Genomic DNA, 26,745 nt, shown 5'->3' with positions numbered 1-26,745 from the left:
AAAAATCACTAGTTTTGAAACATGTGACACCGAACAAATCACTAGTTTCGTTACGTTTCTCGAAAATGACGTAACGACTCACGCCTAATTGTATAAACTAACAATGTCGTCTCGAAAGCGCCATATTTTGACCAATGAAGGAGTAGCGACAATGGAGGGGGGGGGGAATGTCGCCATCTTAATAATTTTGAAATTCCAGAAAAAACATTCACATGCACTGTTATAATATACTAACTTCCGCCTGCGACTCCGTTCGTGTGATAGTAATAAAAACAAAAGAAAGAAGCCTATTTGTTCTTCCAGACTATCCTATCCATCTATGTCAAATTTCATCGAGACCCGTTCAGCCTTTTAGGCTACAAACTCTAACAAACATCCATCCATCCATATGTAAACGTTCACATTTATAATATTAGTAAGATGGATTGTTCATGTAACAGGTAACATGTAACACGAGCATGTTGATGATAACTTATGATTACTCGTTAACACACGTCTGAACAAAAAGTGCAGAGGCTACTTTGTCTTTGCCTGAATATTAAGATGTAATAACTTAAATATAAAAAAATACTACGGGCACTCAGGTCTCAAGTTGCAAATCATTAGCATTAATATATAGTTTGGTTTAATTTTCGTGTGGAGAATTTCGAAAGAAGGCGGGAAATTTTTGTTTCCTGGTAACTCAAAAACTAGCAGACCCCGCCCTACCAATTGAAAAAGAAGCCTCAAGATCAATATCAAGTGATTAGTGTTGCTATACTTTTAAGGGTTTGCCGGAATTGGTATTTTTTTTGAGCCTAAAACTACCAGTAACTCTTAAAATTAATATTTGCGCATTTAGGGGAGTATTTTTAAGTCAGAGGTATGTTTTTTGATTAAGTTCAAGATTTCTTAACAAAGGGAAATACAACAAATCTAACAGAAAACTCTCCTTCCACTTTTTAGCACGTCCTGTAAACATTACAATATAATCATGTTGGTTACATCAATTTCACAAAATACTAATGTACAGTCTGAGAGAAGAGAAGAGAGAAACTGGCGTTATTCCACCTTAAATGCTACAAACGTTTAAACATTTTGAATCGAGACGCGGAAAAAAATTTAAAATGCAGCTTATAAAGTATCTTACAAAGTATTAATCTTATAATGTATTACTTGTATTAATACATATTATTCCCTTATTCATTTTACTTAACAGAGACAGAGAGACTACAATACGTATCATTATCATCCTCCATCCTCAGTTATGTTGAGCAGGAACAGGAAGATGAATCAGTTATTGGTAGTAAATGGCACGTTACAAAGTAGGAGCTAGCAACATTAAGTTTCGCAACAACAACGCTTTCGGCCAGAGTGTTTTCTTATCTTTTGCGCATTCCCAACCCCAACTTTGAAACAGAAATCGATACAAGGTTGATCTTGATCGTTTATTGATTTATCAGACTCCAGTTATATTTTCACTTCATTGTCTTGCTAACACAGACATTATAATTTGAGTTAATGCAATGAAAGTGAATCCGTAATTGCTTTTGAACAACGAATGTGATGTGCAAAATATTCTAAATCAAATCCTGTAAACCAAGTATTTTGTATTAATTATTTACAGTTGATACTAAATAAAATATAAAAGAGACTACGAGACCACAAAATGGGCGATCCATTGGGTAAGTTTTAACTTTCCAATATCATTAAAACTAACTGCTATTTTTTACGCATAATCAGAAATAACAGAAATATCCACTTCATTATAGACCTATACGGACTTTGTTACATTTTATGAAATACATATTGTGAATTACTCAAATTCACAAGTTCTCATCTTGTACCTGATTTTCTCATAGATTTTGTAATAGTTTTGCAATAATTACAAATCACAGGTATGAAAGCATAGTAATAATAAGTTTAGTCTTTAAGCTAATATTTCACAATATTATAAGTTCCTCTTCATTGCAGAGCTGACCACATGGCCAAGTCATGAAAGTACATTTTATGAAATAACTAGTGGCGCTGTAGCATTCTCAGTGAGAGCAGCGCGAAATATTGTCATAGGTTTATCCAAAAAAGTAATCCGCACCTGTGACTATTGGGTATGTAACACCTTTCATTTTTAAAGAAAATTCAGATGCCTTTGGTATTTATTTATATATATTTTCAATCATTAAAAAAACGTAATCTATTGACATTTTTTTAGATTGTATTGAGCAATGATCCTCACAGTTTCATAAAAAAAGGTAATGAGCACCGTGTAAAGGTTCGTACACCTGGAGTTCTCAGTCCGGAGAATTATACAAAGTTTTGGATTACTTGGTATGGGAACTTCATTAGACTTGGCCAGGGAGATGACCCTAACCCTTTGATAACCTGCCCCAATAAGGTGCCTGGTTTGCGTTACATTACCCTCGATGTCAAGTCGCGAAGGGAGAGAACACCTGTGCATTGGAAGGTTGAATGTACGTGTTAAATTATTACAATTAAATTGTACATCTTTGTTACAATATGATTTTAATTGCTTGCATATCTCTATTAAATTGATTTCATAGTCTATTGCATCATCATATTATTTCATAATATTTTTCAATACACTAGCTATGCAAAATGTACACTTTGTGACTAAGTATTGAGGTGTTGAATTGATTTTCAGTACCACCAATTATTCGGAGCCATAAATTGAAGCGATTAGAAGCTCCGAAACCTTTCTGGTATGACCCTAAACTGTATATGCCATATGGTGCATATATTGGTGGATTTGAAGATGAGCCTGTGTATATAGCTAAAGCCTATCACAACGGTTCAATGGTCCCGGGAAAGTATGTCCGGTCTGACAACGTTTGTTACGTGCCATGGGGCGGAGCTGCTCATGCCAAAGAAGAGTTTCAGGTAGTTATAGTTTACTAAATAAAAGAATCTTGATATAATACTATCTTGCTCATCTTGCTTTACTGATGTACTTTAAATTAAAGATTTTTATTATAAATTGGGTATAAAAACATTGCAATGTACAATCTGGCGGCGTTCCACTTTAAAAGCTATAGTAATTTGAACATTTTGAACGCATTTAGACGACGAGAAGCATATTCAATAGAACATAGTTTCTAAATGTTTCTACCTAAAATGATCCATAAGTGTTACAGCTTTTTTTGATATGCATTGTCTATGCAACTTACTGTTTTGTAATTGGTTATTTGTAAGTTGTCGTGTAGTTAGTCTTGTAAGGAACAAAGGCATTATTCTGAAACTGGAACAACATGAATTTCCTCTACTGTACAGGGTTTATTTGAAAAAAACCATGTTTACTTGATTTATGAGAATTAAACTTATGTGTTTTTATGATCTTTCAGATATTATGCGGCTACAATTTGATATGGATAAGTAGTTACAGTGACCATGTGCCAGTGAATGCGGTCCCTAGCGGCTACTCAGAGGATGATGTGCCAGAGAGGCTTTACATAGGCAGAGCGAGACATGACGGTCACATTATACCTGGCAAGGTGCAGCCGTCTCATAGAGTCTGTTATATCGCTTATAAGGATAAAGAAATTGCTAAAACACACTACCAAATTCTGGTGATACCCAATGGCAGTGAACGTCGAGCGAATAAGTTTTATACTTATGGTTTAGAATGTGATACCGGGTCTGAGTCTGAGAATGATGAGAATGAACAAGATGACTCTGACTATGAGTAAAGAGGTAATCAAGCAATATACTGTCGTAAAACCTGTAAAGTATATCCATCTCGCTCATACTCTTTGTAAGAAAAGGAATAGCATCTTAAACAGGTGATGACAGTTGTATGGTGAATACCATTTAAATATGACAAGTTCATACTATAATTAATATATTATCCACATTTAGATGTAAGTTTCAACTATTTAATACAATATTCAATTCATATGTGATTAATGGAAAAAGTATAGAATTAACAAAATGAGTGAATACTGAATACTGAGTAATTAATAATTATTGATTTATTTTTAACTAACAGGATGCTGTGCCATGTCCCAAATTATTAAAAAAATGTATAAGTTTTTTTTTGGGATTAGCGAAGCTCTGTAATATGGCTGTGGATCTGATAAGGCTTGCAATATCTCGGTTACGAGATATTTTTGTTTTTTATTTTCGTTTTAAGGAGTTCAGCTGAAAAAGGAAGTATGCATATAGGTATTTCCTAGTACTGTAAGTGGACTGTGGAAATGTGAGGATTGGATATATGGTTAGCTGGTCCAACAAAAATGTGTAAAAAAAGTCTTTTGAACAACTTTTTGGAAAGACAAGTAATGGAATAATAAAAAGTAATAAATAGCCGAGAAGTGTATTGAAAAGAATGATTGTTACATACAAGAGGGAATGTTACGACCCATGGAAATACGGGAAGGCAGGGTAAAGCGGTACATTGCTTGTTTGACGGATTTTTCGAGAATTTCAGCTACCAAAACATGTACAATATAGAGACATACCTTCTGAAACTCTGAATATATGATTCCATACAGGTCTTTCGTCAATGGAAATAATCTTATAATAATTAATAATTCAGTATGTATAGACCAACAAGGCTATTTGACCGAGTGGGTAAAAGTCAAATACAATTAAGACAGCTCACTAGCGCCACCCTATCAATGTAAAAATGGTAACAAAATACATTTTTTAAGCTGTCGAGTATTTTATGCTACTTTCTGTCTATATAAGCGGTCACGCATACTGGATTACGTTTGTTTAAATTTTTAATTTTGTTTATATTTTTAATTATTTCCAACGACGTTCGCGAAATCATCGAATTAACGATGGGATCCACTATTCATTAAAAGAAGTATTTCCATTCAGGTTTTTATATAGTTTTTAATAACCAGCCAATAACGCATCTCACCGAGCTAAATATCCCTGTTTGACAATCTCTAATGTATCTTATTTCAAGGACGCTGTCTACAGATTCTGTCGGTTTGGCAATATTTCTTGTGATAATTGTGGCATATATAGATATACGGCGAAATACCGAAACGACATTTAGATATGTAACAGCGGTTTAAATAAGGCGATGTTAAACTTCGAATTGCATTAAAATTTTGACGCCTGACATTGTAAGCGTCGCTTACGAAGCGATGTTTTGTTTCAGTATTCGGCCGTTAGTGTATAAGGAGAAACTAGACTTCATAATTAATCTTTGTATTCTTTCCATACTTATAAAATGGTTTTCCAGATAAAAAAACACCCATTTAGATCTATGTTTAATGGACAATTAAAAAATATGTTATTTGGTGTATTTCTGAATAAAGACATTAAAATACAATAAAATGTGTTTGATTTATTATTCAAAGATCTATTCCCCTAATAACTTACAATTAAATAAATGAATTACATATTATTTTACATATGCAATTAATTGATTAATTTAATATTCTCTTGACGATTTTGAACATAACGGACCAGTGTAAAAAGTGAGTAGGCAGTTTTTAAAATCTGAAAGTAAAGGTTAACAAATTAAAATAATTATTTATTATTAATTAGTTATAGTGCATAATATACTTACAGATATAAATGTTTGCAAAGCCATCGGGAATATTTTCATTGCAGTTAAAGTTATGGAAATATTTGCTCGTGTCATAAATATTATAATGTTTCGCTTGAAAATATTGGTTTCTTTAATCCATTCAGTGTTGTATGCGTCTAATACTAAACTCTGACTCTAAAAATACAAATAAAAAAAAACATACAGACGAATTGAGTACCTCCGTCTTTTGAGAAGTCGGTCAAAAACATTATATTTGGAAAATATATAAAAAATATCAAAAAACTTTTATACCTCCCGAGTCAGTATAGTTCATAGCCAGGCGGGCACGAATATTCTGGATGTCATCTCTATGAGATATGTTACCAAAAATAAATGTATATCACTCGCCGATGGCTGAAAATAATCTATATCGATTACGATTTAGGTACACAATTGATTTAGCACGTCGGGAATACGAGTAATCTTGTATCAGACGTGCCAAATCATACGACGGGTGTATAAAGTATGTTTTTTAGAAGTAAATTATAGCAGAAACACGTTTGAAAGGATAAGGGCCATAGCAATAGCAAGGAAATGTTCTGAAGCCCCATTTCACCGGTTTTCTTCTATGGTGAAAACTATAAAAGGGTTTTGATATTCTCATGCTAGTTTAATTCGTCGCCAAAAAAGGCATTTGAATAAATATTTCTATAGATTACATTAAATTATAAGATTAAAACAGAAATTAAACCTTACTGTAAGTAATCCACAAAGAGTTACACAAATTATAGCTCCTGTTATACCAAATTGTACAAACGTTGGTAGACTTATTGTTCTTTGAACTTTAGAAGTTAATCTGTAACACAATAGCAGGACGAACGAATGAAGTTAATGGTACTCTATTTGTATTTACGAGTATGCCAACATTATTATAGTTTACTTTAATATAAGTTCATAATGCTTCAAACAATTTTTAAGTTTTAACAGTTTGAAATATCTATTGCTCTCCAGCTCAGAGTCCTGCTTCGGGCTATTTAAATTTATATTCATTAAATCACATTTCAATGTTCTTACAGATGTTATTACGAAAAATATTAAACCAGCGACAAAGGAGTCCATATTTACGTTGTACATCATATGGCCGTACATACAGGACGCTTGGTAAACGAACCAAAACGTAAAATAACGTTCGCGAATTTCATCACTAAGGAAATGATAATTCGATATCGGCAAATGCAAATTTGTATTCCAAATTATATGAGTATAATACAGGAACAAAAACTTCTGAGAAAAATGAAAAGTTCAAAAAGAACGCGTAAATCTTCCATCCATTCTTATATTTCTTTACATCTTTTAATATAATAAGTTTAGCGTCTTCGTTATTCTCCACAAATTCTGTACAGTCTAAAATATCTAGAACTTCCAAAATGGTATGGCGATAGTACAGAACTGTAACAACTTTTGCTGATATAGCAATTTCATTAAAATAAAAGAGAACTTCTCTTATTAAAACATCAATTTTCGAAGGCGTGTGGAACAGGTTTACAGTGAGAATACCATTATAAATTATCAACGTTATAAACAGGTATAGTACCGAAAAATATCTGTAATATTTACTAAATGCTCGTCCAGGCCAAATACCAAATATCTTCCAGAAAAAGAAATTTATTTTAAAACAATCTGTTTGGCATGCATTCGGCATAGCTGTTTTAACAATTTTGTCCAATTTTGCCGCCAATTTTTTGAGACTATAAACAATTACAAACTAGGCAGTTCGATTTTCCACGCTTTAATAGTATCTTAGTTACACTGCATATGTACATAATAAATTACACTTTATGCATAATAAAATCAATTTCTTACTCTCTAATATTAAATTTCGTATTTAATTGTAGAGTTTCGCCTTAACCTGTGATTAGTTATTCGAAGTAAATTAATACTTCATACATGTATTCTCTATTACATGTGTAACTTTATTAATAAATCTATTACTTGTATTAAAGAGTTCTAGAAATATTGAATTAAGCTTAAATACATATAAATGGTGATATAAATTAGGGATGTTGCGAATATTCGCATCCGCATCCGCAAATGCGGATCTTCCGCATAGATTTGGACATCTGCATCTGCATCCGCATCCGCATTAATCAGTGCGGATGTTCATGCGGATGCGGATATCATGCAAGTAGCCGGGCAGGGTTTCTAGCGAACAAATATTTAGTAATCGCCCTGAACCAGAAAAGGCACCAATACTCCTGTTCATTAAGTATAATGCTCCTATTTTTAATTTTAATTACTAATTTACCAATAGGTGTTTAACATACAGGGTTATTGATAATTAGACGTATCATTTGTAAAAAATTTGACCCCTATATGCAATAACCAAAAGTTAACCGTATTCGAGTAATCTTGATCTTTCGATTTTTTCAAAATAAGTCGAAATTGCAACTTAAAAAATTTATTTAAAAATAAACTATCCATGAAAACTTAATTTTTTCTTAGTCTTAGTCTTAGGAACTTAGTCTGCAGATTTTTTTAAAAACATGCCCGTTTCCTTAGCTCTCCAAAAAATGCATAATAACCAGGAGCTTGTCCTCACTGTAATAAACACATGATTTCAAAGGAATCGGGCGGTATTCGTACTCGAACTAATGTTGGTTTTGAAAACTCCCATAAAAGTATTTAAAAACCATAACAAACGTAAAATAAACCAAAAACACAAGTTTAAATAAATTGAATTAATGAAATTAACAATGAATATTAAAGTAACAATCAAGATATTTTGAAGTTTCCCCTCGGGCATCCAATAATAAGGAAAATCGCAGCTATCACCTTTTTTATTCTATTTTCTATTTATGGCTCTCCCTCAGCGGATTGGGCAACAGCTATCACCTAACATTACCACCTAAATGTGAAGGTCATCCGTCCTTCTTGTATGTCATGCTTTGTCCTGTTGCCAAAGGTGGGTTTACGAAGAGATTGTTTTAATGACAGTTATTTATTAAACTTAGTGGTTCTAAATTTTATTTTGAATTTGTGTTTTTGGTTTATTTGTCGTTTGGCACTGTTTTTAATTACTTTTATGGGAGTTTTCAAAATCTACCGTAACTTTAGTTCGAGTACGAATACCACCCGATTCCTTTGAAATCATGTGTTTATTTCAGTGACCTGGGGACAAGTTCCTGGTTATTATGCATTTTTGGAGAGCTTAGGAAACGGGCATGTTTTAAAAAAAATCATCATCATAATGATTTTTTTCGTTTTTAAGGCATTTCAGTGGATGAGAATCTCAAAAAATATTGAATAATTAATTACTATATTATATAATTACTCGAAAACGGTTAACTTTTCGATTATGCATATAGGGGTCAAAATTATCACAAATGATCCCCTCTATTACCTCCTAACGGAAATACGTCTAATTACCAATAACCCTGTATACTAATGTTTGATTAATTACAATAAAAATATGGATATTAATAATAAAGGCTGAAATGATGTTGATGGTGATGATGATCACGGTTTACATATTATCTTAACATCCGCATCCGCATCTGCATCCGCGGATGTGAGCCCTCAAAACTCCGCATCCGCATTCGCATCCGTGGATGTGAAAAAATCAACATCCGCAACATCCCTGATATAAATGTTAATTAGGTTAGTTTCGTAATTCACGCCCCTTCGGACAGGGAGTTAGAAGAGGAATTAGATTTTGATATATTATTTCATACGTTTATTTGATTTTTTATAGTTTAAAACAGCCTATTCGTTTAATGCATTACGTGTTAAAGAAGTGTTAAGGTTAAAAAAACAATAAACTATCTAACAATTTCCTATACAAGAGAGAACAATGTATTTTTTTGAAATAAAACTGGCCTACTTAGAATAGCATTGGTACAGAAGAATAAAACCTGCTATACTGACTTTTAACTGACAGTTCTAGATTTTTCAAGCACCACCGATGTGTATTACAGTTTTTCAGAATCATATTTGTCAGGATTCATATAATCAATAAAATGGCTGAATCAACTGCACCGCCGTCGGATACCGCCGATACTGATATTCCTATTGCCACTACAGGTAACTTGAAAACTACATAATTACAGTCTTCAGGGTAAGGCGTTGTGAGGCGACCGTTCACGGTGCCAGACGTCAGGCGCATACAGGGCAGCCAAGGGCGCTTTTTCTTTCATCTAATTTTGTATTGCAATTACAAGGCGCCTTATAAATCTTGCACAGATCGCCGGTTTTGCTAGGATCGGCCCTTGCTACATATGGTTTTTAGCCAGAACGCCTACTTCAAACAAAAGGAAGCTAGCATAGCAATAGACTGCAGCACTACTGTTAGAAAGCACTTCAAAGCAAAGCGTTCACTGTTAAATATAAACAGTACGTAGCTAATAAAATCGTATTTCATAGCGTCGGAGTATCCGCCATACCCTCCGTACTCCACGGCGACAGCGCCCCCTTCCGTCGCTGAAACTATTGTCGCGGGCCGTGACCTGCGACGGAAGTTCAAATTCTTACCCCAAAGACCGGCGCGGCCTCCACCAAGACCAGCTAAGCCAAGGTAAGAGTAACAATTAAAATTTTATCTGTCACTTCAAGAATAGAGTACCTTTTTGCCTGTTGTGCCTAATAAACTGCCTGGTATTACTATTCAGTTCTCGTCATACATGTAGTAAAACTTAGAGATCTTATCTCAATACACACAAATAAGAATAATTCTGTCTCAGTAACGTTCTATTTCTTGTTACCAAGGGGTCCAAAGGCTACAGATGTGAAGCTATCAAAGCGTCAGTACAGGGCACATGCCCGCTGTCTGCGCCGCCACGGTGCGGTGCTTACTGATCGGCTGGAACACATGTCCAAACCCAGCCGGAGGCATATGATATATTTATGGAGAGAGCATGCTGATATTTTGACACCAGACGCGGTATGATACTTTTTTAAAATGTGTACTTATATGGGTACTTGTGGGTAATATGTAATCTAAACTCACTCGTGGGTAATACTTTTGGAAATAGTCAAACTTTTATGTCAGTTCACAAAACAGACCAGGGGACATCTTGAATTATTTTGTGTTTAAATATGTTCGTATTCAACTACTTTGTAAAAAAGTTGTTGTAAAATATCTTATAAACATAAAGTACTGATTATGTGCGTTTTCTGTTTAGATCGGACGTATCAGGGCCATGTTGGACGCTGATGAACCTTTTAAGCCGGAGCAAGCTTACGAGTATTTTGTCAACTTACGGAAAACGAAGAGGAAACGAAACAAGTACGTGCAGAGCCCTTCTGTATAATTGTATTGTTTAAAAAACTATTTCAGCTAACATTTCTTTTCCTTTAGGAAGCTAAGACATCAAGGGAAAAGAGATTTGCTAGCGATATGCGATGATAAAAGATTCCTGTGGGCGAGGAACGCGACCGTTGCGTTTGCGCGCGGGATTCAACAACGTCTTGCGAGGCCTGGGCGTTACGCTCTTGCCGATGGGTACGTTTTTTCTATCTTACTAATATTATAAATGCGAAAATGTAAAAGGATGTATGGATTATTGTTAGAGTTTGTAGCCTAAACTGCTCAACGGATCTCGATGAAATTTGGCATAGATGTAGACTATACTCTGGAAGAATACTTAGGCTACTTACTTTTGTCTTTTCTTTTTAATTCCACACGGACGGAGTTTCGGGCGAAAGCTATTATAATAAAACTTATAAGCTGTACTAGATTTAGCGTCACTGGCACCCTCGGTGATATTTCACCCACGGCACCACAGACAACGTAAAGAACAGTTACTTCCCTTAAAATACTTATAATTTTTTTGTCCGAATAGAATGCTGTGCCTTTCCAATTTGATCTTAAACGACATTTGCGGCTTTATGCGAATGAAGACTCCATCGCGAACCAGTACGAGTCCAAAAGCAAAGTTCATGATGGAGATGTCTGACAAGGTACCTTTGCAATGCGATAACTTAGTGAAGGAGACTGCACGATAAAATGTAATATTCGTTCTCTCGGATCATTCCCAACCGTCACCCCTCTCTGTCCCTACGTGGAGACAGATGAGAATAAAAATATTCATCCGTCCCACCTTTTGCGACGAGGAAACGGTTGGAACTTATTTTATTTCATAACGGGACCATCTGTCACCTTATTGGTGATCTACTATCACTAAAAGATGGGACGGATAAAACTTTTTATTCTCACGTGGGGACAGAACGCGGTGACGGTTGGGAATAATCCGCGTCAGCGTCCGAAAAATGATTGTCAAATTTGTCATATCATGCTATTCATGAAACAAATAATTTTATAAATATGTACATCTTGACAAAAAATATCTTTAACATGACATTGTCGTATCAACAGATTGCTGTGTGGATCGATGAAATCCTAACGGAGTCTGATGATCGCATGCTGATGATGGACTTTGACGAGGATGATGGTATGTTGATTTACTATAATAATTGCAAGTAATGTACGGAAGCATAGTTAATAGTAAATAGCTGGTAGATAGGTTAGTTTCATAAATTCACAACACTCAGGAATCCATGGTTCAGTAGTAAACGAAATTCGAAGTATACATTTAAAATGTGAGTTGAATTCGTCGTGGAATTTAAAACATCAGTGTAAGTGCAAGTATTCTTTTGTTCGAGAAGAAGTGCAAAGGAGCTACGCTGATGATGAAAAGCCTGAAGTTAGTGAAGACAAAGTTAATTCTGAATCTAGAGCTGATCTGACGCTGTCACAAACCAGTTCATCTGCAGCTGAAAAATAAAAATCACTATCTTCTTCCTATAAATAAAGTCCAGATATTATGAAATATAAAATCGGATAATGGTACGTACGTTTTTCAGTTAACTTAATGTTTCGTCCACTGCTAAGTACAGTTTTGTCTGTTTGCTACGATACTTCAGTTTGTTGGCATTTGTAAACATTTTTGGTGCTATGATCTAAATTGTTGCTTAATGGATAACCTAGGAATTAGAGATGTGGTGACTGCTTTTTTTAAACAATGTTATATTTGAATGCATGTGGATGTTTTTTATTATAGACGTGATCGCGGCGGACGCGGCCGGAGATACGAATTTCACTGATGATTTTCTAGAAATGATGCAACATGTGAGTCCTGACAAAAAATCCAACATTATCATTGTGCCTATCACAACAATGTACAGAGCATTTCGTGACAATTTCAAACTAATTCATATTTTAAGCATAATTATTACTAAGAACTTCCTATGGTGGTGCTTTTATGTTATAAATTTCATGTACGAAATGCTGAAAACAAAACCAATTAAAAGAAAGTTACAATTTGATAGTTTTTTTATTTTCCATTTGGATATGAAACTTTTGAACACGACTGAAAGGTAAATAAATGTTTGCGTTTATTTATTGTTTATTGAGTATTTTAAAATGAAAATTATTCTTCATTTTCCTTATTTTTCAATCGTGTTCATTTTTCTATTATTATATTAAATCGTATTTAAATGGAGAATGAAGGATAGTTGTAGATGAAAATTGTATTTCCTTACTGTTATTTGTTTTTTAAATTAATTATTGACTCTTTTATTTTATTTTCAGGGTCAAGATCAACCTTTGAAGCAGAGTAAGTGAATACATTTCTACGTATTTAAATTAAATTCAGTTTATTTACTTAAATCTCCTTTTACAGCTCCAGCTTATAAGCAATTTACTGGTAAGTTATAATAATTTGTTGTGTGACGTTATTTGTGGCTTTATTCTATCGAGTGATATTTTACAGGTGATATGCTTGAAGTTTTTATAATTTTAACCAATGCCATGTATAAAGAAGGCGATGTGACATTAATAGATCACGGCAAGTTTAAACAATCATATTCAGATGCGGCGAATTTGTAAGTACAGATTTTAAATACAAGTTAGTCTTAGTTCTTAATGCATTCTCTCTGACAAAAGTAACAGTTCTAAAATATGTATATCCTCTTATATCTGGAAAGACATACATCCTTACAAATAATATTTGTCTATACTTTGTTTATTCTTAAGTTTATAACGCGTCTATTTGTAAGGCTGTTAGAGTTACTAAACATATTTGTTTATTTGCAGGCTTAAAGAGACTTCCACATTTGATGTCTTGGAAATAAACAGCGTTGTAGTGAAAAAAATTAAAAAATCACTTTCAGATGTAGCACACCCTCTAACACCGAAGAATCTAGAAGCTTCTATGAAAGGTATTTGATGATTTTATAACTGTCTCTAATTTAAAGGTTTACTTTGTCTATGGGAAACGGTCGCTTCGACCTTTCGGCGAATTCAGGTGGCCGTTCGCTCGTTGCCATGTTATAATATACTAGCTGTTGCTGACTTCGTCCACGCGAAATTATGGTACTTTTCAGTTATTTCAATTCATACGAAAATACAATTTCTTCCTATTTATAACATTACACACATTATTTTCAGCCATGGTCGATTTATGCTCGAAGTTCTTAGCTGAGAATGCTGATAATAACAGTGAGTACGAATAATTTATTATTTCATGGTTGGATTTTTTTTAATCATTATCGTTTGGTTTCAGAGGACAAGGGGCCAGGCTTTAAGCTGTTGATAAGTACATTACGTAAACAGCCGAAACAAGTATTATTTGAAAAGGATAGGATAAAAGAAACATACGAAGGAGCCGCGACAGAGTAATGTGTTTACATATTTTTAAATATACATCATACTAAATATAATTCTTATAAAAATTAGTCAACTAATAAGCCAGCTAGAAAAAACAAATAGCCAGATATTTTCAGTAGGAGTTTAGTAATTATAGTTAGGATTTATTACTTATGTAAATTAACAATACTTATATACATTTCTCTTGGTAATTAAAAGGTTAACTAATGCGAGAAGCTTAGAAAGCGACCACGACGATCAGGTTCTAACAGAAAAAATACAAGAGGCTCTGAGGAAAGTGGTTGTAAAGGTCACCCCACACGACATGCAAACTGACATGAATGGTAATAACTGCACATCGATACATTACTAGTATTCACGTGCGGCTTCATCTGTAAGATTCCGAATTTCACGTATGCCTTCTTTTCTAAATTATTCACCTCCTTAATTAAATAACGTGAATATATAGCCTATAGCGTGACGTATGTGTAGTGTATTTTATTTGAAAAAGAATTATTTAAAAATAAGGAGTACTAGCTGAGATCCTACATAACAAATTTGTTTACGCTTTATTATGTTAGTATAGATTTGATGTTCATTTTAATACATAACTAATAATCTTCTTTTATTACAGAAACTATTGATCTTTGCTCAAGGTATTTATCTGAGGCTGCCATAGATAAGTGTAAGTTGTAACTTTGATTTAATTGTTCAATCATCATCATCCCTTGCCTTATCCTACTCCCGTAAGGTCGGCGCACCGGGTTTTCGTCATCCAAAGCACTCTATCATCCGTCATCTCAGTCACCACTGCCTTCTTGATCATGTCACCTTTCACGCAATCCATCCATCTCTTTCAAGGTCTACCTCTACCGATGTACCCCTCCACATTCATAACTAACATCCTTCTTGTTACATGCGATTCATCCCTTCTCATAACATGCCCATACCACTCTAACCTTTTACTCCATTATTAATTTATTGTTTAATTGTTCAATAATAATATTATAGTATAAAATATAAGTTTTAACTTTCATTTAATTGTTTTATAATAATAGTAAAATTCTTATTTTTAATTATGTTTTAGTGGAACGAGGTCCAGCTTTCGATATTATGATAAAAGAACTAATTTTCCACGGGGCGAAGCCTTTTATACCTGAATTCCATGACATAGATACTAATTTTGGAGTTGCTCATGTGTTAGTAGCTTTTACAATTTTACGAATTAAATTTAAAAAAAATGTTTTGTGTGAATTTCTTTATACTTAACAATATTACTATTAACTAGACAAGACCTCTTTAAGTTTTTAAGGTTTGATTTTTTTTTTAGAATAATTGCAATTTGTTCGAAAAGGACTTAATTCAGTTCTTATTATCCTAACCTTTAAGCATACAGATATTTGTTTTTAGGGTTAAATATAAACTAAAATGTTACCATCACTTATTTGTTAGGTTAAGTAAAGCGCCGGGCTTGTCCAGTATACAACCAGATCCACAGTCAAGACCTTTATTCGAAGAAGCTTTACATAAAGTCGTCGACTTAGTAACGCCCAAGGTTTTAAAGCAAGAAATGAATGGTGTGTACAAAACAATAAAGAAGATTAACCTCAAAATATTCATTTGTTTAAAATACAAAAAACAAATACATTTGTTTTAAATTTCAGAGGTTATAAAAAGGTGCGCTAATTATTTATCCGGTTATGTACGGGATAGAGGTAAAGATTTTTTCTCTGATTTGATTGAATTATGATCAAAATAAGAAAACGTGTTACCTAGTTATTATGTGTTTGAAATGAAAGTTAAATATTTAAACGATTTGCATATTGTGTTTTTTTGCACTGCACTTCTTAAGCTGTCATAACCGCGTTTACTTTTAGAGCATGCTTTGAAGTTACTGGTAGAAACAATGAGAAAGACGCCGACAAAGGATCTCGCAAAAAGGGATGACTATGCGATGGCGTACGGAACTGGAGCCGAAGAGTAAGTTGTACAAACTTAGTAACATTGATTTATTAATGTCGTAACATTCTTTATTATTTACGTTCCCAGGACAGAGAATACACGTAGTTTAGTGCCATATTTGCCCGTGAAAGATATAGCAGTGGAAATTAAGGAAAAACTGGCGACTGACGTTAAACCTGTCACTCCAGCACAACTACATGTACCAATGAAAGGTTAGAATTTCATTACCTCTTTAATTTTTTAATTTTTTGCTGACGCTATTCTTTTTTTTTAAGTTCTCGTACGAAATGTCGCTGATGTTTTGTCTCAACCGATTGCTATGAAAAGTAAGTGCAAATTTATAATGGTGGTTTACAATCATTTTTTTTGTTTTCTAATATTTTTTTTGAACACTAGGTGGCGCTGCGGGTGAAACGTATCCAATGGATTATTTGATAGCAGTAGAAAAGTCGATGGGAACAAAACCACTTTACGAGTACAAAGGCTACAGCGAGACGCACGCGGGTGCAGCAAAATCGTGAGTATAGATTAATCCAAGCTTTCAATGTTTTTATTACATAGTCTATGGTCATTATTCCAACTGTAATTTTTACCATCATGAGTAAGGTAAACCCTTTATAATGTAGAAAATCCAATTACATGTCTTTTGCATAGTTCGTTTGTCTGAAACAGATTATTTTTTCTTACTAGATTGCAAGCTACTCCAGTGCCAGACGACACAATACAAAATAAAGAATTGGAAAAAGAAATTCGCACTGAATTGCAATCATCGTTGCCGCCAAAATTAACACCGTTACTTAATAAAGAATTAGATGGTAAAATACACAATGACATTTCTTACTTGTAGTGTTACATTCGATAATTATTTGGAAATTATTATTAATTTTAGCTCCCATTACTGAGGCTGCAAATAAACTTGCAAAAATTGGAACTGTGAAAGGTAAGTAAAAAAATCGTATAGTTTATTAAAATTTACTCTATTTGTATATTTTTTTAAAATGTTCTTTAGGTATCGCCTTTGAACACTTGACAACTGCGATGAAAGAAAAGGGTGAGGAACAACTCGTCAAAAAGAAGCAGTACGAGGAATCTTACGCAGCCGGAGGGCAGAGGTTAGTAACTCAAAAGTTTTCAAATGTTGGGTAATTCGAAAAAAATCGACCATAATTATCGAAGGATTTTTGTGATAAAAAAAAAATTATGTATTTCTTCATAAACTGTGTGAATTTTTACCCATTCACGTAATTTCGAATTCAAATGTAATTTTTATAGTTCATTTTAAAAATAGGTTAATAGACGCCACAAATCTAGCGACTAAAAAAGTAGATGAGGCAGCATACGAAAAAGTCAAAGGTAAACTCGCCAAACTTGTTGAAGATAAACCACCACCGGAAAAGGCTAAACAGCAGATGGAAGGTTACTTTTTTTCTATTTTTTTTTTTACTTTTAAACAAGCCAAAGATTCACTTTTTGTTTTTTTGCTTGAGTTTTAAGATATAATATATTAAATCACGTTATGCGAGTTTTATTCGATTTTTTTTACAGCAATAATTGAGGAATCTTCAAAGTACTTAACGGCACCACTTGAAGGTAAAAAATTTCAACTACAAATGTATTAAAAGTAATGCAAGCAATTTAATTAATTTAAACTATACTTATAGATGAACAGGATAAAAGGCGTTTCTTAGCCGATTTAATGGGTAGAAAACAAGACGAAGTGTTAGCACAGGAAAAGTCTTACAAAATCACATTCAAAGAAGGTGGACAAGAGTAAGTCTTGTTTAAAACTTACGTTTTATCTCAATATACGTCCCCACTAACGGGCTTGGAGCCCTTAAGAGTGACTACGTTAGTCAACCACGCTAGCAAAGTGCGTGTTGGTTGACTACACACATATGTTTGAATTTCTTCGCCGATATTTGCAGACATCACGATTTTTTCCTTCACCGTAAAAATGACTGGTAAATTATTTAAATATGAAATTCGAAAATGACATTGGTACATGGCGGAATGTTACGGTAGGAACGGGCGGGAACCCAAGACCTGAAAATTACATGTCAAGTGCTTAAACCCCAGAGCCACCGACTTGATGACATTTTTACGGGATAGTAATTTAAAGTAAGACTGGTTCTAGACTTTTAGACGCTCCAGCAATACCAGCAAAGCCTGTGGATCTACAACTTAAGACTGATTTGCAGCAAAAAATAGGCAGCGTGGTCACTCAAAAGGGTTTGCAAAGTGTATTAAAAGGTTAGTTTACTTTTTCTTTAGTTTACTAAACAAGGGCCAATTCGCCTAATATTTTATGACGCCTTTTCGAGTGAATATTTTTTTTTTTAATTCCATTTATTTTAATTCCAGATACTGTATCCGATGCGGCTAGTAACTTAACAAATATTGTAAAAGGAAGGGGTAAGCATAATAAAATAGCGTTGTAAGAGTAATGCGAATTCTCTCCTATTATTTCTTTAATTCTATCCCATTTGTAGCTAAATTTCTTTAAATTATGTGATTTTATAAATCTGTTAGATTACTGTTAAATATTTAATTTGCAGGAGAAATTATAAAAATTATACACGATGATATGAGAACTGAAGCACAGAAACCTTTCTTGTCCGTTGGAAAATTTAACAAGACACACGACCAAGCTGCGGAAATGTAATCACTAATTTTTATATTGTTGCACATTATGGTGTTTAGTTAGTATTAGTAGTTTAGTATTCTAGAAGATAGTCCCGGATTTACATTTTGAATTGCTAAGATACTTTTTAATTTTTTCTATTTTAATTAATTTAATATGTTAACAGGATACACACAGCGCCAAATTTTAGCACGTCCAATTTTGCGCCGAAAATTCATAGGAAAGTTACCGATCGTATTAACGAACTGCCCTTGAAGGGCGTCAGCCAAGCAGCCATGCCACACGTCCCACGTATTTATCACACTTTTTATAATAATTGAGAGATAGTATGCAAATAATAGTACCTATCGGATATCTTGGCGATTCTTAATATTGCGCGAATCGCTGCTCAGAACATGAGTTGGATAACATAACATATGAGAGGGAGAGTTTTCAGGCCGATGACCTTAACCATCCAAAATCTTTGAAATGAACTATACCAAATGTAATAGAACGGCCGGCAACCGTCATGGCCTAACCTTTTCCTTCCCATCCTTTCCTCTTAAGAAAAGGGTGAAAAGGAAAAGGGACTAAAATTAGGCCTCCGGCACCACACTCACACATCAGACGAAACGCGGAATTGCTTCCGCTTCACTCCTCTTTTCGGTGTGTATAGTTATTTCAAATGTAGCGTTCTAGAGGAAGCAAATTAAAACACGATTCTGCTACGTTATATACTCGTTTTTAGCAAGTTGAATGATTTTTTAGTTTAAGCCTTTTATCATACGAGACAAATTGTATTTCATTACAAATTTATTTTAATATTTGCTTTTAGACGCAGTGGATACAGTATCAAAATATATTGCTGGCGTCGCTACAAAGGAATGTAAGAATTCGTAATTATTGTTAATTTATAATTTTATGTATAACTCTAATCTTATTTTGTAACCATGTACAATATTTTAAATTGCGCAAGACAATCGTTAAAAGATGGCGCTGCCTCCTGAAACACAGTTATTACTAGCTCTGGACACAGAGTACCACTAACTGTACTAAATTGTTTTGGATCAATAAAGTTTTTTTTTTTATGTAACTTACTAACACTTTGTACAGGCGGACTGGACCCTAAGGAAATTGATGCATGGGAGTAAGTTATTTTTAAATACCCTTATTTATTTTTCAAAGATTTGATAATTTTTGTTCTGGAATAAATGTAATTTCTACAACATTGAAGAATTCATAAAACTCTTTCACGTATTTTTGTATCGAGTAAGGTAAATTATGTTTGAGTTGATATAGTGTAATAATAATTTAACCTCTGAATTCGTAAAGACCAACCGAATCCGATAAACGCCGGAGAAGTAGCAGTTTGCAATCGAAGTTACCATCGCAGCCCCGGCTGCCGTCGCAACCGCGGTTACCATCGCCACCAACTATACAATCGCAAGGCCAACTGCAACCGCAACAACAACCGCAATCGCTACAGCAACTGCAATCACAAGCGCAATTGCAATCGCAATCGCGATCGCAACCGCAAGGATCAACTGAATCGCAACAGATACAAATACGAACTTTCCAGAAAAAAGAAGAACCGAAAAAACCTGAAAGAGAAACAAAAGCCACAGGTTAGAATTTGCATATTAAAAAACCTACACATTTATTTAGTAATGTAAATTAAAATCGTATGACAAACGTTTTTTATAAAATACTAGCTGTTCCTCGCGACATCGACCGCTTGAAAAAAATACCCTATGTTACTCACAGATAAATTATCTTTCTAATGGTAAACTAATTTTTAAAATCTGCCCAGTAGTTATTGAGTTATTTCAATACGTACAAAAATACAAATCTTTCCTCTTTATAATATTAGTATAGATTTTATTTTCTAATTTAAAACCACGATAATGCATATCTAATTTAGATGTCGACATGGACCACGAACAAGCTGTACAAATTCTGCAACAGAAGCTGAAGGCGAGAGGCGGTGAAATTTTTTACAAGCAACCTCATAACGAACTATCTCACGCGATGGCAGCTGACTGGTAACATATTTTATCGATTCAGCCCCCTTAAAAAAACTACCATTCAATTATCGCTATTGCTCATCGAAAAAAGCGTTGTTATTCAAATAACCCGGCTGTCGAAGACGGTCATCCACATAGCCTTGTTGATTGTTTGTAATTTTAATTTTCATCGCTTATGTTTTATCATACATAAGGATGAAAAAGGGACAAAAACGTTTGCAAACTTTCGGATTTAAAAATGTCTCGTTTGTTTATAAACTATAAAAATCGCATTTGTGCAGGATATCGGAGCTGCCGCTGACTACGGATAAATCTGTGAAAGAGTCGTCGGACACGGGCCGGCTGCAGAAGAAGTTTGAGAGGAAGCTCAGCGCGCTCGTCGCCACGGACACGCCGCCGCAACTCAAAGATTCCATGCAAGGTAACATTGGCCCCGGCCGCTACTGCTAAAGGGGGGGGGGGTACTAATAATACAGTCTTATTTGAAGTAGATTAAGGGCATCGCCTCTACACCAACGCGACGCCCCTCGCGAGCTAATTTTTCCATCCAGAGTTTTTAGTAAGGGCAAACAGAAAACATTTCTCGTCGACGAGGCTTACCAGGCCTACCTCCAGGTAGAAGTACAGGCTCGAGACTTCTCTCTTTCTCGAATCTATTAAGTAACTAACCTCGTTTAAATTGATATGTGTTTAAAGACTTTTGCGTTGTTTTTTACAGATGTTATTATTGAATCTTCAAGGAATCTCTCCGAAAAATTTATGTCCAAAAGTAAGTGTTCATTTTTCCCACAAAGTAACTAAATAGGTACATGGCTTTTTTATTAAATTGGACTAAATATTAATTGTAACTTCTTACGTGCAAGAAAATTCAAAACAATTGGAAATTAATCGTTTTTTAAAGGTTACAAAGTGCTGGCGCGGGAGGCTGTTATTTCCGAGATGCAGAATCGCGGTAACGAGATCCTAGCCGAAGTCGGTGCTGACACCGAATCTTATTTCTACTCGGCTCAAAGGTTCATATTTGATAATTTTTATTTTAAAGTTCTATAAGTAATCTAACATATTTGTCTTAATGTTAAGGTTAAAGAAAAACAAAAACATTGAAGCGAACGCTCCACGAGAAATGATACAAGAGCAGTTGACACAGAAATTAGGGGAAATGATAAAAGGCCGAGGCACACCGCGTAAAGTGGCTCCGTATATAAAAGGTAGTTATATCTATATTGTTATAATTTATTTTTATTGAAATACATATTAACTATATTAAAAATAAATCATTCTAAAGAGTTTTTAAATCCTTTAGAAAATGTTTTTCGTTACAGATTATGTTCAGACGACAACCGGATATCTTTCCGAACATGTAACTATACCAGGTAAATTAACTATAATTTGTTGAATTTAATAAAAAATTTAATCTTGAAATTAATTATGAACACGGCAATGTTAACATATAAAAATATTAGACAAGGAAATCGAAGCGTATATCGCATTACTTACGGAAGCCGAGGTGGCTGGCGACACCCCACTCGTCGAAGGAAAAATACATAAAACGCATGCTGAAGCAGTTGCGTAGTAAGTATGCTTTGAATTGGCCTGAAATTTCATAGATATCTTAATATAAGAAGTAATTTTCCAACATCCTGTATATTCGAAAATCAGTTGGCGTAAGCTGACAACATTCGATGATGAAATAAACAGACGAGACGGCACGCTGCAGTCCTCTATAGAAAACAAGCTGAGGAAGGTGATGGAAGATGTCACACCCTCGGGTTATGATAAAACAGATCTCAACAGTATGTATTTTGCCTCTGTCTTTTATAGGTTACTATTGTAGATAAACACTTATTTGAACTCTTATTACAGATGTTATCCAGCGAAATGCTGGACTTCTTACATCTTATGTCAAACTTCAGGGTAGGTTTAATATAATAATCGTAAGGGAAAATAAAACACAATGTGATACCAATTTCATTGATTTTATTTATGTTTGCAGAGGAAAAGTCAGAAGCTTTAAAAATATTAGTAGAACAAATGGACAAAGAAAAAGACGCTGTACTTTTGCGTCATGGCACATTGCGTAAGACACATCTTGACGGCGCTAACCTGTACGTAAAATATTTACTAACTATTTATTATTTATTTAATACTTTTGCACAAATAAAACAACAGGAAGCTAAAACTATGTTATTACTAGATCTGCGCAAGGGCGGCCTTATTGCTATTTTTTATTAATATCTTCGTTATTTTTGTCTTGAACTTTTACTAATCATATCTTTATATATTGTCCAGCTTACGAACAAAGACAGCTGATCAATTGAGTGTAACCAATGTAGATCCTGTCGTGTCGAGAAAAATACAAATTAAACTGAAAATATTAGCAAACAAAAGTTTTGCAACAAATAAGTACAAAGATCTCATAGATGGTGAGCACTTATTGTTATTTCGAAGATATTAAATAAAGCTCTTCATTTAAATTTAATATGATTTTGTTTTACAGATGTAGTTGATGATGTCACGAATTATCTTGCCGTATACTTCTTGCAACCAGGTGCATTATTATTTCATTTCTCATTTAAAACAATATTAAGACTTGACTACAATATTTTTTTTATTGCTGCAGAAGTCATCCAAGTTTGTAAATGCATGAAGAATGTCATCGTCCAATGCGAATTATGGTGCGAAGGAAGCTTAAGAAGGATCGGTCGAGTTTGTTCTAGAAGATCCCGTCACGTGTCAATCCAGGATGTATCAGACGTGTGCCCCGGGCGCGCCATGCAGCTGGGCCCCTGCGGCCCGCGCATCTGCGGCTCCGGCGTAGAGATATCCATCAGACAATGTCCACTGAAACACGCAAAGTCCTCACAAACCTGTCCCGTCACCAAACCTTCACCTGGCTGCGGGTCAAACATCACCGCTGGCTATGTTTTGTACCCTTCTCCTGGAGGACCTTTCGACAATATCCCTACGAAACTCTCCGCATCAGAATGTTCAGAAGAATTGACAATATTTACCGCGGAAACCGATGCCGTTTCTACAACTTATAATCCATCTTGCAAAGATGTACAGTTATCTGATTATGTTGAAAGTCAACCTTTTCGAGCACCATTGCCGTTTGAAAAGAAAACCTTACCAAATTTTAGATCTCTGCATATGTTTGGATCGACACCAACTGTGATAGTTGCTCGTGAAACGAATTCAAGTGTGACGGGCAGACCCAAGATCCAGCCGCAAAGTTCATGGACGACCCAGACTAGAAATATTTATAGTTCTCGTAAGTGATAATTAAATTCTCCTCTTTTGTCAATATTTTAGAGACAGCGATATCGACTTTACCCAAGTAATTTGTCTTGGAATGTTTTTTTTAGGGACGCCGATTGTAACGACGGATCAAATGACCGACTGGCACTCTATGATGGTCAGCATTATGTGGAATGTGCAAGCCTGGAAGACTTGGATATATAACAGTATCAAGAAAATTTTAACTTTTCAAGAAAACAGTGGTAAGAAAACCTTTAAATATTTCGTTTATTTGGTACACATTGATGTGCTTTACTTAATTTTGAATTTTACCACACAGATTTAGAATTGGATAAAACTTGGATAAACTTCCAAAGAACAACTACAACTGAGATTTTACAATGGACTCAATACAAGTCTTTTAGCCGACAACTAATTATACGTATTGCTTCAAAATACAAAAACAAGAAGGTGAACTTTATAAAATAATATATTTTATGGTTATTACATTATACTTTTAAGTTTTTTTTTTAAATTTTGACTTACTAGAGTTTAATTACTGGCAGATTGTATCACCGACAAGAACTACGGTCAAAACTAGAAATTTTATCGACACTCACAATGAAATGTTGGACCTTATCGAAATGTTTAACAGATGGACACATTGGTTGACAGATGCTGTACGTTTTGATTCTATTTTACTTCATTCTTTAATTTAATTTCTTACCGCATGTTTTGTTTAACAGATAAAAGAGACGGACATGCTACGACAATATAAGGATTCATCATCCGAGTAAGTTAAGAATTCAATATAAAAATTCCTTTATGAAATGTCACCTGCATTTGGATTAGAAATATTTAGTTTGTTAAAATATTGGACGCCAATTTAATTTGTAATTACTTTTGCTAGACGATGGCGAATACTGAAAGAGAGAGTTAAAGAACACTTGAAAGAGTGGGAGCAATGCAATGACCGTTTATGTAGTCCTTGGGAATCAAGATTTAAAAAACAGTTATCAGGTTAATTTTTTCCTGTTTTCTCTTTGTGTCAGTCCGTCAATATCCACCATGAGGAATGAACTGGACTAAAATATTTTTTAGGGCAATGAATATAATAACCAAAAGACGGATATAATAAAAAAACGGAATCTACGAGTACCTCATTCACCAGAAGAAACTAGGAAGTTTTCTGCACTTGACGTAGACCTGTGGGATTATTTCCAACCGTCACCCTCTCTGTCTCCACATGGGAACAGATGAGAATAAAAAGTTTCATCTGTTCCACCTTTTAGTCCCACTATCACCAATAGGTGACAGATGGAATCGTTAAGAAATAAAATAAGTTCCAACCGACCCTTCGTCGCAAAAGGTGGGAGGGATGAAACGTTTTATTGTCATCTGTTCCCACCTAGGGACATAGCGAGGTGACGGTTGTGAATAATCCCATCTGTGTGACTTAATAGGTTTTTTGTGTGTATTGCAGAGTGGGTGCCAGGCTGGCGACAGCCGGGGCCGGTGTGGGTGATCAGTGCGTGCGGGGCGGTGCCCGGCGGAGCGGTCTCCGCCGGGGTCTGCGACGGAGAGGACACATGGGTTGCACGCACCACGCATAAGTATTATTAGTACCTTATAGCTCTAAAACATATCCAGATTATAGATTAATCCAGAACAATATCCCCCAAATGGAAATAATCCTGGTGCTTTTTCCAGTTGTAAAATTCTGCCAGCAGCCCTTTGTCCTTCTATGCATTGTTGCGTTCTGTACTATGGAGGCCGGACATACCACTACACTAAATATCAGGTGAGAACATGTGCCAACACACACTACACAATGTAGTGACTTCGTGAGCGTAACAAGAGACAATTTTATTGTTATGACTAATCTACACAAGCAAAAGCTTGAAGTTACCATGGTAACATGGTAAGAAGCAAGGTTGCCGTAACCTTGCTTCTTTGCTGCTACAAAGAAGGTTATACTTATAAGTTATTAATAGCAATTACCTTGTAGTTTTAGTCCCTTCCTCGCTGAGCATTTTTTTCGAATTTACTCGCCCTTTAAGTTTAATAATGTTAAAATATAATGCCTAAAGTGACTTCTAAGTGTAGACGTTTTTATCAATAATAATTCAAAAGTATGTCGACATCCTGCATAACAAAGAAGTGTGTTTACACTTGTACATAAATGTCTTGTATATATACGTCTGCGTGGAATAAAAAAAAAAAATAAAAGTAAGTAACTTATGTATTCTTCCAGACTATCCTCTACATACATGCCAAATTTCATAGAGATCCGTTTAGCAGTTTAGGCTACAAACTTTAACAAACATCCATCTAAACTTTCGCATTTATGTATATTAGTATGATACATCTATCATGCAGCCATAATCATCAAACTCATCAGTTTACATATTTGCATGTGGTGTGCACGTGGTGAGCATGTGGTATGCATGTGGTGTGCAGGTGTTGTGCAACGCGGGCGTGGTGTGGCTGGCGTGGCGCGCGGGCGCGGTGGCGGAGCGCGCGGTGCGCGTGGGCGCGGTGTACGTGGGCCGCGTGCGGTACCGCGCCTCGTACTTGCTGGGGCCGGTGGCGCCGCCGCGCTACCGCTGCCATGTACTCATGTTCGGTCGCCCTGTCGCCTTTGATTGCTACGAACTGCTACTCATGGATGTCGCAACTTGAATAAATGATACAAGTTTGTCGGAAGAAAAATTGTCGTATGCTCTTGAATTTTTGGAGTAGTCTTTAAATACTTTGGTGTGCGAATTTGTATTTTGAG

At 34.8% G+C, this 26,745-nt stretch overlaps 3 protein-coding genes across 4 annotated transcripts; all 3 read left to right on the top strand.

The window, feature by feature from the left end:
* Positions 1 to 1,322: 1,322 nt before the first annotated feature.
* LOC106111941 lies at positions 1,323 to 4,690 on the top strand. The gene is made up of 5 exons (XM_013294151.1): positions 1,323 to 1,664; positions 1,954 to 2,087; positions 2,192 to 2,450; positions 2,642 to 2,877; positions 3,339 to 4,690. The coding sequence occupies exons 1-5, from the start codon at positions 1,649 to 1,651 to the stop codon at positions 3,681 to 3,683; spliced, it is 990 nt and encodes a 329-aa protein (XP_013149605.1). The 5' UTR covers positions 1,323 to 1,648; the 3' UTR covers positions 3,684 to 4,690.
* Positions 4,691 to 9,498: 4,808 nt separating this feature from the next.
* On the top strand, positions 9,499 to 10,439 carry LOC106111730. The gene is made up of 3 exons (XM_013293873.1): positions 9,499 to 9,562; positions 9,902 to 10,052; positions 10,244 to 10,439. The coding sequence occupies exons 1-3, from the start codon at positions 9,499 to 9,501 to the stop codon at positions 10,422 to 10,424; spliced, it is 396 nt and encodes a 131-aa protein (XP_013149327.1). The 3' UTR covers positions 10,425 to 10,439.
* A 225-nt stretch (positions 10,440 to 10,664) lies between these two features.
* On the top strand, positions 10,665 to 25,015 carry LOC106111974. 2 transcript variants are annotated; one of them, XM_013294196.1, is made up of 51 exons: positions 10,665 to 10,763; positions 10,836 to 10,979; positions 11,320 to 11,437; positions 11,853 to 11,928; positions 12,538 to 12,605; positions 13,068 to 13,092; positions 13,159 to 13,182; positions 13,249 to 13,360; positions 13,572 to 13,696; positions 13,926 to 13,976; positions 14,041 to 14,152; positions 14,343 to 14,467; positions 14,758 to 14,808; positions 15,211 to 15,322; positions 15,576 to 15,700; positions 15,788 to 15,838; positions 16,001 to 16,103; positions 16,173 to 16,297; positions 16,361 to 16,411; positions 16,482 to 16,602; positions 16,776 to 16,900; positions 16,975 to 17,025; positions 17,095 to 17,197; positions 17,374 to 17,501; positions 17,631 to 17,675; positions 17,747 to 17,855; positions 18,220 to 18,335; positions 18,447 to 18,497; positions 18,641 to 18,743; positions 18,893 to 19,017; positions 19,541 to 19,591; positions 19,819 to 19,852; positions 20,038 to 20,330; positions 20,627 to 20,747; positions 21,011 to 21,150; positions 21,448 to 21,498; positions 21,631 to 21,742; positions 21,810 to 21,937; positions 22,052 to 22,102; positions 22,193 to 22,301; positions 22,389 to 22,522; positions 22,593 to 22,643; positions 22,723 to 22,834; positions 23,019 to 23,152; positions 23,227 to 23,277; positions 23,350 to 24,000; positions 24,095 to 24,229; positions 24,307 to 24,437; positions 24,533 to 24,646; positions 24,713 to 24,759; positions 24,877 to 25,015. In XM_013294196.1, exons 1-51 carry the CDS (start codon positions 10,678 to 10,680, stop codon positions 24,989 to 24,991), a joined length of 5,526 nt encoding a protein of 1,841 aa, XP_013149650.1. In that variant the 5' UTR covers positions 10,665 to 10,677; the 3' UTR covers positions 24,992 to 25,015. The 2 variants fall into 2 exon arrangements, with proteins under 2 accessions (XP_013149650.1, XP_013149651.1); XM_013294197.1 differs by lacking the exons at positions 10,665 to 10,763; positions 10,836 to 10,979; positions 11,320 to 11,437; positions 11,853 to 11,928 and adding an exon at positions 12,232 to 12,323.
* Positions 25,016 to 26,745: the final 1,730 nt, after the last annotated feature.

The sequence above is a fragment of the Papilio polytes genome, unplaced genomic scaffold (genome assembly GCF_000836215.1).
Source record: "Papilio polytes unplaced genomic scaffold, Ppol_1.0 DF824146.1, whole genome shotgun sequence".
Taxonomy (NCBI): domain Eukaryota; kingdom Metazoa; phylum Arthropoda; class Insecta; order Lepidoptera; family Papilionidae; genus Papilio; species Papilio polytes.
This window is presented reverse-complemented; position numbering and strand designations above follow the sequence as displayed.

What these genes read in the sequence shown, in the direction of transcription:
- LOC106111941 (XM_013294151.1), top strand. An exon ending in TCCGCACCTGTGACTATTGG is followed by an intron (nt 2,088 to 2,191) that starts GTATGTAACACC and finishes ACATTTTTTTAG; the next exon opens with ATTGTATTGAGCAATGATCC. An exon ending in ATGCCAAAGAAGAGTTTCAG is followed by an intron (nt 2,878 to 3,338) that starts GTAGTTATAGTT and finishes ATGATCTTTCAG; the next exon opens with ATATTATGCGGCTACAATTT.
- LOC106111730 (XM_013293873.1), top strand. Translation starts at nt 9,499, where the DNA reads ATGGCTGAATCAACTGCACCGCCGTCGGATACCGCCGATACTGATATT. An exon ending in TATTCCTATTGCCACTACAG is followed by an intron (nt 9,563 to 9,901) that starts GTAACTTGAAAA and finishes CGTATTTCATAG; the next exon opens with CGTCGGAGTATCCGCCATAC. An exon ending in CCAAGACCAGCTAAGCCAAG is followed by an intron (nt 10,053 to 10,243) that starts GTAAGAGTAACA and finishes CTTGTTACCAAG; the next exon opens with GGGTCCAAAGGCTACAGATG.
- LOC106111974 (XM_013294196.1), top strand. Translation starts at nt 10,678, where the DNA reads ATGTTGGACGCTGATGAACCTTTTAAGCCGGAGCAAGCTTACGAGTAT. An exon ending in ACTACATGTACCAATGAAAG is followed by an intron (nt 16,298 to 16,360) that starts GTTAGAATTTCA and finishes TTTTTTTTTAAG; the next exon opens with TTCTCGTACGAAATGTCGCT. An exon ending in CACATTGGTTGACAGATGCT is followed by an intron (nt 24,647 to 24,712) that starts GTACGTTTTGAT and finishes TTTGTTTAACAG; the next exon opens with ATAAAAGAGACGGACATGCT.